This window comes from Sorex fumeus, unplaced genomic scaffold (genome assembly GCF_029834395.1).
Source record: "Sorex fumeus unplaced genomic scaffold, SorFum_2.1 ptg000063l, whole genome shotgun sequence".
Classification (NCBI taxonomy): Eukaryota; Metazoa; Chordata; class Mammalia; order Eulipotyphla; family Soricidae; genus Sorex; species Sorex fumeus.
In genome coordinates, this window is record NW_026606120.1 from 76564434 (window position 1) to 76577374 (window position 12941).

The 12941-nt window shown below is 42.6% G+C and overlaps 1 protein-coding gene across 3 annotated transcripts in view; it reads right to left on the minus strand.

Annotated features, from left to right (window-relative positions):
- BRCA1 (BRCA1 DNA repair associated) overlaps positions 1-12941 on the minus strand; it is a 62243-nt gene that overhangs the window by 4659 nt on the left and 44643 nt on the right. For 2 of the 3 annotated variants that reach the window (XM_056127888.1, XM_056127889.1), the window contains 4 exons: positions 11142-11229; positions 9171-9248; positions 7953-7993; positions 4682-4765 (listed from right to left, as the gene is read on the minus strand). In XM_056127888.1, the coding sequence (XP_055983863.1) occupies positions 4682-4765; positions 7953-7993; positions 9171-9248; positions 11142-11229 (291 nt within the window). The remainder of the gene's footprint in view (positions 1-4681; positions 4766-7952; positions 7994-9170; positions 9249-11141; positions 11230-12941) is intronic. The other variant, XM_056127887.1, reaches the window with a different exon arrangement.

Here is a 12941-nt window from a genome sequence, read left to right on the forward strand (position 1 = left end):
GATCACTAGTGGTTCCCTGGGTCCCACCAGGAGTGATTTCTGAGTGCAGTCAGGAGTAAGTCCTGAGCACTGCTGGGTTTTGGCCCATGTACAAAACACAGAAACAAAAAGATAAAAAAGTATAAACACCAATCCTTTGAGCTATTTTCTCTGGTACATTCTTTTCTTTACCTTCTGATAATTCCTAGAAGTGATCACATCCTACTTCTACTTTACAGAGACAGCCCTATATCCAGAACAATAGCAGACTTTTGAAAAATCACCACCTCCCCCAATAGAGGCAAGCTGGGGTGGGGTATGACAGGAGAAAACTGGGAACTGGGGTCATGGTGGTGGGAAATGTATGCTGGTCAAGGGACGGGTCTTAGAACATTATATGACTGAAACCCAATCATGAACAACTTTGTAACTGAGTATCTCACTGTGATTCAATTTAAAAAAAAAAAAACCTTTTTAAAAAATTTATAAAAAGACATGTTCTCTACAACTGAGCTATGTCTGTGGCATAGAAGACCTACAATGTGTTTATGTGGACAACCTGCTCTATACTCATATCTTGTCATTCAAGAGCTGATTATACCATCTAGACAATGATCAGGCCCAGGCTACTCTGTGATAACCTTTTTGGAGGTGTCTTCACTTATTAGAGAGAAGAAAAATATTGGTCCTTTAATTTTTTTTTGTTTGTTTAATAAAAGGCCTTGATGACAAGGAATTTAATATATTAGCTGTTTAACTGGGGGGTATGGTGCCACCAACAGGTCAACCTGTACCTGCAGGGTGAGTGTATCAGCAGCCTGATGTTGCCTTCAGGCTTCCTGATGCCCCAAAATTGCCGCTGTACCTTTGGCCAGACCCAACAACTTGGGGCCACATTTACCAAGAAATTAAACGGCCAAAAATTAGGTATGTGGGAACCACACCCACAAACCACCTCCAGCTCTGCTACACAGCTCACCCCCCCCCACTTCCCAAAACACTGGATGCACTGGCAGTCACCCCCACAAAACAACTCCAGCGCCACCCTGTAAGCTCTACTTACTGGCTTTGCCTCAGAGACCCCTAAAACTCAAAAGAGATCAAAAGCCGGGGGCTAGAGCGATAGCACAGCGGGTAGGGTGTTTGCCTTACATGCAGTCAACCCGGGTTCGAATCCCAGCATCCCATATGGTCCCCTGAGCACTGCCAGAAGTAATTGCTGAGTGCAGAGCCAGGAGTAACCCCTGAGCATCACCAGGTGTGACCTGGCCCAAAAAGCAAAACAAATAAACAAACAAACAAAAAGAGATCAAAAGCCACAGTTCAGCTCAGATAGAGAATGGAGGATCAAATAGAGGGTGTTGTTGGCAGCGTTGGTGGTATAGTGGTGAGCATAGCTGCCTTCCAAATAGAGGATGTTGGGAGGTTCCTCTCAGGATGGGAGATGCGTGATGAGAGTAGAATATGGACCGAACATGATTGCCGCTCAATGCCTTTTTTGCAAACCATGGCACTCAAAGGGAGAGAGATAACAAAAGGGAATGCCCTGCCACAGAGGTACGGTGGGATGAGGGGGATGGGAGGTAGGAGGGATACTGGGATCTGTGGTGGGCACTGGTGGAGGGATGGGTACGCGATCATTGTATAACTGAAACCCAAGCACAAAAATTTGTAAGTGTACAACTGTACCTCATGGTGTTTCACTTAATTTAATGGGGAAAAAAAAAACCCACAGTTAAGCTTGGACCCATACATGGCTGAACCAGAGTAAATTGGAGAGGGCGGATGGCCTGTGCCTGCCCAAGCAGAGTCCCCGGTGGCCACTAGCTTCCACAATCTAAAATTGCCACCATACCCCAAGCCTGACTCCACCATCTCAAGATGGACCTCACCAAGATATAATCTGCTGAAAATTTTGTAATGTGGATCTTAGCGCACCAGCAGCCCTGGCTCAGAGACAGAGAGGCAAGTCCCAGTCACACCCACAATTTGCTTCCAGGCGCCATCTTGGTGCACCAACAGCCCTGGTCCAGAGACACAGCAGCAAATCCCAGAAGACACCACAGCGCCAGATATCTTTCCCGGCCACCGGGGCACCCCAGATGGAGCAGGTGCAGTCTCCCCATCTACTTCAGATGGAATCCCGGTGACCAAGAGCTTTCACAAGCAAGGTTCAGGTAGGTGGGTTCAGGACTAAATCTCCAGGCCGCATGGTGGCAGAGGACCCAGGCTGACCTTCCCTGGGTCCCCACCCGCACAGAAGACTGGCAGTCAAGCCCACAATTTGCCTCTGGACGCCATCTTAGCACACCAACAGCCCTGGTCCAGAGACTCTCAATTGAATCCCAAAATGGATTAGTGCCATACAGAAATGTCTCTGGAACCCAACCATTTACAATCTAGAAATTTACATTTACAATTGTGGCCACGTGAGCTCTCGTGATATTTGAAATGAGATCTAGAGTCTGCCCCTGGCAGAAAGGCTTGAATGGTGGTGGAAAATTCGAGCAAAATTAATGCCCCAAATTAGAGAGTATTGGGGAAATTGTCTGCCATAGAAGCAGAATGAGGCCTGCGATGTGTGTGTGTGTGTGTGTGTGTGTGTGTGTGTGTGATACTTGGGACAATGGTGGTGGAAAATGTGCACTGGTGGAGGGATGGATGTTCCATCACTGTATGGCTGAATCTCAAACATGAAAGCTTTGTAACTATCTCACGGTGATACAATAAAATAAAAAAGTAATGTGGAATTCATGCCCAATTCAAACAGCTTAATCAATGGCTGAACAAATAGCAGTACTCCTACATTATTTAAAAACAAACAAAAAAGCAAAAAAATAATGACAGTAACTGGCAGAGGTCTATGTTTATACAACACACAGGCACACAGATGTTCCATTTTTTTCTTCTTCTTCCTCTTAGTCCCCAAATACCTGTTCCTACCTTCACATTGTTCTGCAAATGATCATGTTCTTTCAGGTAATTGAAGTAGTATTTTTATTTATTTTGGGCCATACCTGGTAGTGCTCAGGGGACCATGTACTGCTGGGGATCATATCTGGGCCTCCAGCACGCAAAGGATGTGTTCAATCCATTTAGTTATCTCTTTGGCTTCTATTGTTTTTGATCTAGAAGTGAAACCTGACTCTGGATCTTACTGTCTGATTTCCAGGAGAGACAGATCACTCTGAGCCTCCGAGGAGCCTTTTCTTACAGTGCTTGACAGCACTGTTAAAAATGATGGAAATGTTTTGTATTTGCATTAGTAAAGTTGACTGGAGACACAAGTAGTTACTGAGCAACTGAAATGTGCTTGCAGTAATTGAGGCAGTAAACTTATTACTTTTATTTATTTTTTTTTTGGGGGGGCCACACTTTATGATGCTCAAGAGTTACTTGTGGCACAGATGACTGGTTAAAGAAAATTTGGTATATCTACACAATGGAGTACTATGTGGCTGTTAGAAAAGATGAAGTCATGAAATTTACATACAAGTGGTACTACATGGAAAGTATCATGCTAAGTAAAATGAGTCGGAGAGAGACAGACACAGAAAGATTGCATTCATCTGGAAAACATAAAGTAACAAAATAGGAGACTAACACCCAAAAATAGCTGAGATAAGTACCAGGTTTACTCCATGGCTTGGAGGCCAGCTGCACACGCTAGGGGAAAAGGCAGCTCAGACAGAGAAGGGAGCACCAAATAAAGGGTGTTGGGAGGCTCCTCCCAGGATGGGAGATGCATGCTGAGAGTAGACTACAGACCGAACATGATTGCCACTCAATGCTTCTTTTGCAAATCACAGCACCCAAAAGGAGAGAGAGAACAAAAAGGAATGCCCTATCACAGAGGCAGGGTGGGATGTGGGACATGGAGGGTGGGAGGGATACTGGGATCATTGGTGGTGGAGAATGGGCACTGGTGGAGGGATGAGTATTCGATTATTGTATAACTGAAATCCAAGCACACAAAAATTTGTAAGTCTACAACTGTACCTCATGGTGTTTCACTAATAAAAATTAAAAAAAAAAAGTTACTTGTGGCTCTGCTCTCAGGAATCACTCCTGGTGGTTCCTTTTTTTTTTTTTTTTTGACTTCCCCTGATCATTTAATCAATTGAGCTTGAGCTTGGCTTGGTTTACAATCAGCCCATGTTCCCAGAACGGGGGTGGAAGTGCAGAAAGAAACAGAGTTTAAGTGGCTTACCCATCTAGGCCTTTCTTGGTCTTCAGGGGTGTGTCAGAGGAAAGGCTTTCATTATGATTATTATTTACATATTTCTGAATATAACATTACAATAGTTTTAGGTGCATAGTACAATGATTCCATATTTGTATATAATATAATGTGGTCACCCCTGGTGGTTCTTAAGGGACCCTTACGGGGCAAGTGCCTAACTCCGCTCAAGCAATAGTGGGTCAAGTGCTTGCCTTGCATGTGGTCAACCTGTGTTCCATCCCCCGAATCCCCTACCACAATGCCTTAAGAAAGACACCACAGTGGAGTATAAAGAGCACAGACTATATTCACAAGGTTTCAAACTCTAGTTCTGTAATTTATCAGCTGAGAGTTGAATCTTGATAAAATAGCAGTTTCTCTAAATCTCAGAGTTCCTTCATCTTTAAAATGGAGTAATACTTACCTGGTTAGACTGGGAGAACTAGTAAAGAACTTACACGAGGAGGAGGAGGCCTTTACCTTTCTGTCTTGGGATTCTCTTGCTCTCTTTGGGCCTTGGTGGTTTCTTCCATTAACAACATCTCCTTTGACTTCAAAATCATGCTGAAGGAAACCAAATACAAACAGCAGGGGTCAGACAAAGAGAAGCCTCCGGCAAAGCAGAGAGCTCGCCAGGGAGAGCTTTGAACCTCCCCCAACCCCAAACAATTCTTTTTGGTGGATTGAATGAAATGATTAGCAGCTCAGCTGCTGAAATAAATTCACTGAAGCAAATCTGTGGGCAGAAATGAACAATTGACTTTTCACCTCACTGGGACTTAATTTATTTTAATTTTCAACATCTATCTCCTCTCAAAATGTTCACTTAGCATCTAGATTAAATGGCTAATACTGTGCTGTTATAAAGAAAACTGGAGAATTCCTGATCCTTGAATTGCACATTACTATCTGAAGAAATTAATGCTTCCCAGATTTCAACCAAAAGATTTACAGTTAATAAAATAAAATATACATAAAAATACATACAATGAAGGGTTTTTATTTTGGGGATACACCTGGTGGTGCTCAGGGGTAACTCCTGCTCTGCGTTCAGGAATCACTCCTGGTGGGCTTGAGAAACCATCTGGGATGCCAGGGATTGATCAAACGTGGGTGGTTACCATGTAAGACAGGAGTCCTACCCACTGTACTCTCTCTCCGGCCCCAAGACAGAGTTTCTTTTTTGGGCCACACTGGTTGTACTCAGGGCTTACTTCTAGCTCAGTGCTCAGAGCTTATTCCTGGAGGAGCTTGAGGGACCACATGGAGTACAGGGGATCAAACATGAACTGACTGCACGTAGGGCAAGTGCCCAACCTACTGTACTATATCTCCAGCCCCAAGAAAGAGATTTTTTCATAATCATAATTTTGACAAATTCAGAATGAGGAAATAAGGAGCAATGGAATTGATATTGGGGAAATTAAGGAAGAGTGCTTAGAAAAAACTGATTGGGCTGGAGAGACAGTACAGCAAGTAAGGCACTTGCTTTGCATGTGGTCATTGTTGGTTTGCTCCTTAGCACCCATTATAGTCCCCTGGTGCCATCAGGAGTGATCCCTGAGCACAGAGCCAGGAGCAAGCCCTACACACAACCAGATGCAGTGCCCCCAAAGCAAAGCAAAACACAACCAAATAGTCTTTATTGGTCTCCTTAATTAAAGTAATAAATTTCTGTCTCTTGTCAATAACTAGTATGATATTCTATTCTAAATAATCTTAGAGTATGTAGGGGTACCTATTTTTGGGGTACATATCATATGGTGCCCACAGCAAACATTACCCTCAATGGGTAAACACCGAAAGGCTTCTAAGATCAGCAAGGTTGCCCCCTCGCCACTTCTATTCAATATAGCACTGGAAATACCTGCCTTAGCAGTTAGGCAAGAAAAAGATATTAAGAGCATCCAGATAGAAAAGGAAGAAGTTAAGCTTTCACTATTTGCAGATGATACGATACTATACTTAGAAAATACTAGAGTCTACAAAAAAGCTTCTAGAAACAATAGGTTTGTATAGAAAAATGGTCGATTACAAAATCAATACCCAAAAGTCCATGGCTTTCTTATATACAAATAATGAAAGAGATATCCCATTCACAATTGTGCCTCAAAAATTTCGACACTTTAGAATCAGCTTAACTAAAGAGGTGAAGGACCTGTACAAAGAAAACTATAAAACATTACTTCAAGAGATAAAAGATGGGGGTATGGTGCCCCCTGAGCAAGTCAACTGTACCTGTGGGGCAAGTGCATCAGCAGCCTGATGGTACCTTCAGGCTTCCCGATACCCCAAAATTGCTGCTGTAATTTTGTAATCACATAACTATGTAAATAACATTAGAAAAAAAAAACCCGTGCCTCTGGCCCAACCCCAACAACTTGGGACTAAGTTTCCTGAGAAATTAAATGGCCAAAACTTAGGTATGTGAGAGTCATGCCCACAAACCACCTTTGGCTCAGCGATACAAGCTGAGACCAAAAGCTGCAGTTAATCTCAGACCTTTGCAAGGCTGAACAGACCCAGGGTAAATCAGAGAGGGGCAGGGTCAGCCTGGTGTCTGCTGAGGCAGAGACCCAGCAGCCACTTGCTTCCACAATCGAAAATTGCTGCAATGGCCCCAGTCGAACTCCACCGTCTCAGGATAAACCTTACTGAGATATAATCTGTTGAAAATTCGTGTATATGGGTTGTGACTGAAATTTCTATGCTTTCTGGGGGTTGAGATGGACAACCTCCCCTCCACCTCCTTGTACTTCTGGAAGCCTTGGTAGTCATGTCCATACCTGACCTCTTAGTACCTGTATTGCAAACTAAAAATGCACAGAACGATAGAAAGAAAAAAAGTACCTGCTGTAGAGGCAGCCTGGGGTGTGTGTGTGGGGGGGGAGGGGCGGAGGGGCAGGGGGATGGTGGGAGGGAAACAGGATATTGGTGGGAAATGTACTCTGGTGGGGGGATGGTGCTGGATCACTGTAGGACTGAAATCCAATCAGACATAAACAGCTTTGTAATGGTCTATTTCACAGATAGTCAATAAAAAAATTAAAAAAGAGACTTATTAAAAGGAAAAAGAAGAGTATCTTTATAGTCTATCTCCCCTTAGAAGATTATGAATCCATTAAAGGAGGCACCCATCCTGTTTACTCTTATATTCCTGGTGCCAAGCACATAGTAGGCTCCCAATAATATTAGTCACTGAATGTACGTTGAACCAACAAAAATGTCATTTAATTATGAATATGCTAAATACTGCTTAATAGTTTAAAACTGCTTTCACTAATTTTATTTTGCTTGATCTATTCGTTACCAGCAGCTCTTAGATGGCTCTGTTCTAAAATTATTCCTCCTCCTACACGCTATCTTATTTACCTCTCACTATTCTCAGTAACATAAAGAGTAGCATCTCTTTGAGGGAATCTGATTTCTAAACAGTACATTTGCATACTAATATGAAGGTTTTTCTTCAGGAGTGAATGATCAGTTTTCAATAAAGGTGTACACACATATGTAAGAAGTGAGTCTGTTTCTTATGTTTATGAATCTTTATTTTTCTCCCTGAGGTATAAAATCCTGTTCCGTCCTCTGACCAAAGGATTATTCCAAGAGAAACTTAGAACAAAAGAGTAAAAACAAAATTTCCTGATTTGATCTGTATAGCTCTTGATGGAAAACCTACAGAAAGTGGTATAAGTGGTGTAAGAAAGGAAGCAGTGAAACTGAATATGTGACATTGGCACCAAGTACCTACCTCATCCAGTATCTTTCTTTCTTTAATAGACTTTGTCACCCCTATAGAGATCAGAGAAAAGAGGTCACACGGAGTAGAAAACATGCTTCTTTTATTTAAAACAGAGAGCACTCCCTGTTCTAGTGGTGGGTACATGCAGTGCTATTACTGAATTATCAACTTGGACTCAGAACATGCTTATTTCTTTCTGGGCCAGACCTGGCCATGAGTGAGAGCTCACGTGGTGCTGGGAATCAAAGCAGGGTTGGCTGCATGTAAGGCAAGTGCCTGAACTAACTCTTCAGCCCAAATATGCTTTTGCTGTTGTTGGTGGTGGTTGCTGGTGGTGGGTGTTACAATCTGCAATGCTCAGGGCTTATTCCTGGCAGGGTAGGGGGACCCTATGGGCTTCTCTTGCATGTAACTGACCAGTGCTTGATCTCTAGTATTTTATACTTAAAAAACAGCTGGCAGGGCATTTGCCTTGTATACAACCAACCCACGTTTGATCCCCAAGACCCTATATGGTCCTCCAAGCCCTTCCAGGAGTGATCCTTGAGCACAAAGCCAGGAATAAACCCTGAGCACTGCTGGGTCAAGTCCAAACACCCTGCCCCCCCCCCCCCCCCAAGAAAACAGAAGTAGGGACTGGATATAGCATAGCAGTTAGGGCACTTGCCTTGCCTGTGGCTGACCAGATTCAATCCCAGGCACCCCTCTGGGGCCAGAGCGATAATATAGCAAGAAGGCATTTGCCTTGCACGTGGCCAACCAGGATTCAATCTCCAGTATCCCAGATGGTCCCCTCAGCACCACCAGGAGTAATTCCTGAGCATCACTGGGTGTGACCCAAAAAGAAACAACAACAAAAAACCCAAAACCACATCTCCTTACCAAAACAGAGAGTTCCTTCCAGAGTTCAGTTGATGCTCAAACATTATAAAAAAGTGACTTTTGCACAAGGATTTCTGCCTATTAAATAAAACTCCTAGTCTATATGCTAATGTGGCTGGGAACAGATTAGGTTCTATTAATTACAAAAAGAAATCCATTTCCATAACACCAGCAGCTTATCTGAACAAAGAGATATGTATTTAAGATTAAAGCTAGTTAGTGTTACCATGAAAGATCTTTCAGTAATTCAGATTCAGTACCAACAGAAACCTAGTTGTTAAAATGTTAGGTGTAGAAATGTAATCCTGAGGTGTTAAAGGGAGGAGGAAATTATATTGTACTTACAAAAATAACTAACTATCCATTTTCCTCCTGCAATTCCCAGAAAATATTTCAGTGTCCGTTCACACACAAATTCAGCATCTGTAAAATGAAAAATATCTGAAGGATTAGTAGAAGTCAAAAATAAAAATGAGGAAGTGCTGTCATAAGAAGCTAAGCAGAGTCAGAGATAATACAGGGGTAGGTAGTTTGACTTGCATGTGGCCAACCTGAGTTAGACCCATGACAACCTATATGCCCGCCCCGCCCTCCCAAGTCCTGCCAGGAGTGATCCCTGATCAGAGAAGTAAGCCCTGACTATTGCTGAATGTGGCCCCCCAAACAAAACAATCTATGGAAGCTTGCCACAAGCCAGGGGATGAAAATGTAGTTAGGGCAGAGAAGGGACCACTATGACAATGACAGATGGAAATGCTCACTCTGGACAAGAACTGAGTGCTTGCAGGGAAGTGATAGACATGATACATAGATAACCTTTCAGTATCTCTATTGCAAACCACAGTGGGGGGGAGGGAAGGAGAAAGAGGGATGGTGGCGGAGAGAGAGAGAGTGAGAGAGCGCGCAAGTGTGTAAGAGAGAGCAAGAGTGGTATCCAGAGGCAGGCGAGGGGATAGGTGGAGGGAGGAACCTAGAGACAGTAGGGACAGTGGTGGTGGGTGGGAAAGGTAAACGGGGAAGGGTTGGAAGCTGGAACATTGTATGACTGAAACCCAACCAAGAACCACTTTGTAACTATGTATCTCACCATTCACTAAAAAAGGGGAACACAAATCTAAAGCAGAAAGGAGGGTCAGATTCAACCCAGGGACCTCATGGTACACTGAGCACCACAGTGAATGATCCCCAGCACAGGGCCAGGAGTAGTTCCCATTACTGCTAAGTGCAGCACCAAATTAAAATAAGAAAAACTTTCAGTAGTCCCGATTTCGGTAGTACTAATGCAGGTGGACAGTGAAGGTCTATTTTAGTGGACAGCAGTAAATTGGAAAAAAAAAGGTATTGCTGAAAGCCTAAATCTAAAATATTAAAGTGATAAATTTTTACTCCCAGGCTATATGTTTGAGGAACCCTAATCTCCTAATTTCCCTGACCAACAGGAAAATATAGTCATTTTTGTTTTGTTGTTTGGGCCACAGTGGTGTTCAGGGCTTGCTCTGAGGACCGTATGTGGTGGCAGGGATAGAACCAGATTGGCCACGTGCAAAACAATTGAAACGCCTAGCCACCGTATTGTCTCTATGGCCCCTCAAATGACATTTTTTGATTACCTTTTCCCCATCCTCATCAGATACCTCTGTAAATTTTTTTTTTTTTTGCTTTTTGGGTAACACCTGGCAATGCACAGGGGTTATTCCTGGTTCTGCACTCAGGAATTACTCCTGGCGGTCCTCAGGGGACCATATGGGATGCTGGGAATCGAACTCAGGTCGGCCGCGTGCAAGGCAAACGCCCTACCCGCTGTGCTATTGCTCCAGCCCCTCTGTAAATATTTTTTAGTTAATGTCAGCTTAAAGTTCAAACCCTTGGGGAGCTCTACCCTCACAGGTCAGTCAAGGCTGAATGAAGACTTGTTTCTACTCTTCTCCCTCTGGGTCATACTTCTTGGGCTAGAATTTGGGTTTCCCCTTACCAGAAAGCCTTTCACAGTGCAATCTGGAGTAGAAAAGCAGTTCATTGTTCTGACTCGCCACTCTCCAAATGGTAACCCAAAAGAAAATGTCGGAAGGTGGCAAAACTTATTTTTCATAAGACAAAAACTGAATTACTACTGGAAGATTACTATCCATAATATGCTAAAGAAAAAGGAGCCTGGGGGAATGGCCTAAGGGGCTGAAATATTTGCTTTACAGGCAGGAGCCCTGGGTTGATTGTATGGTACTCTAAGCACAGAAGCGCCTGGCTCCAAATCCAAAACAAACAAACAAAACACCTTGAGGTTTTATGCAACACATTCTGTAAAGGTTTTTGAAATACCTGTTTTCATAATGACATGAGTAGTCTCTTCAGTAATTACGTTAGTTAAAGAGATGTGGTGTTTTCTGGCAAACTTGCGCACAAGCATCTGAAATCAAACCAAAGACTTCATTTTAATAAATAATCTCTAGTCTGCAGCTTGGAGTATTAGTTATAGTAGCTTAGGAGTCTCGATTTTTCTTAGAAAAGCAACATCCTTTTTATTAAATGGCTGAAGATTTAATATAAATAAGACTGAAAATAAATAATTTAATAAAAATGATGTACATATCAGAAAATCAAATTCTGAAATAGGTCAGACTATCAGATGTGAAATTATAAGCAAGGACTAAAAATACTATCAATTTACCCTACAACAGGACCTATCATCTGATTCCCAAAGACTATTTCTTTGTACGCTGACACTCTACTATAATTTATCATCTTATACACTTTATAAACCAAGAGATAACTAGTTGGTAGAAAAGTTATGCTACAAACATGTGGCTTAAAACCAAGATTCAACCCTCTGATAGTTACATTCAAGATTCTTCTAAAGGTCAGTGCAAAAACTCCTAATTTCTCTTAAAAAGAATGGAAGAAAGCTCCCATTATTCTCCCCAAAACTGGAGTCTTCTAGCTATTATCAACCAAAAAAAAATCAATAGTCAGTAAAAGAAATGAACTAAATTTATTATAGGGACAGTTGGCATAATTAGCAGCTACAGTTTGGTAAATAACTGTTTACCAGGGCATATCACTACTAGCCATTGCCTCCCACACCAGTATTTATGTGCTACACAATATTCCAACTGAGGTCAGGTCATCTCTCTTTCATGCTGTCGTACTTCGCCCTGCCGTACGACTCTGAAAAGGGAAGGCTAGAGAAGCTAATGACATCCTCCCCCCAGTTTGCTGCTGCCCTCTGCCAGGATCATTAGCAATTCTGAACTGATTAATTGCTGAATCCCAGCCTTGAAACTGTATTCAGTTAGAGGAACAACTGCTGAAAAGATCATCTTAATATGAGCTTCAGGATTAATCATGTGCAATACAGTCAGCAGCTTTCATAATAAATTTACCACACTTCAGCAAGTCTGAATAGAGCTAAAAACTTTTCTTCTTAGCTTGTTTAAAGACAACATGGACCCAAGCCACTTATAGTCTAATCTGTACCTCAGAACTGCCCGTGGCAAGAAAGATTAAATCATTTCGGCCTTCCTTGAAAAGCTGAACTCACTATTTTTCAAAAATAAATGTTAACTCTAGGTATGAAGGTAAATGATCAAGAGCAATATACATAATATGGATTCTCAGAGCAATATATATAATTGGTATGGCTTGTGGTTGTGAGATGAGAATTCTAGTATTACTGGTGATAATTTATTCTTTGTATCTACTAGGGTAGATACAACTTACTTTGCATTTTAAGCATTAGGGGTCAGAGAGATAGTACGGAGAGGTGGATAGTACATGAGGACAACCAGTGTTCGATCCCAAGCATCCCATATGATCCCCTGAGCACTGCCAGGAGTAGTTCCTGAGTACAGAATCAAGAGTAACTCCTAAGCATTACTAGGTCTGGTCTGCAATCCCCCCTCCCCCCAAAAGACTCAAAACACATATGGTGTCCCAGCTTATGTTGAGCTGCTACCTATAAAAGTTAGGATAAGAAATGGTCCTGGGCTGGAGTGACAGTATAGCGGGTAGGGCGTTTGCCTTGCACGAGGCTGACCAAGTTTGATACCCGGCATCCCATATGGTCCCCCAAGTGCTGCCAGGAGTAATTCCTGAGTGCAGAGCCAGGAGTAACCCCTGAGC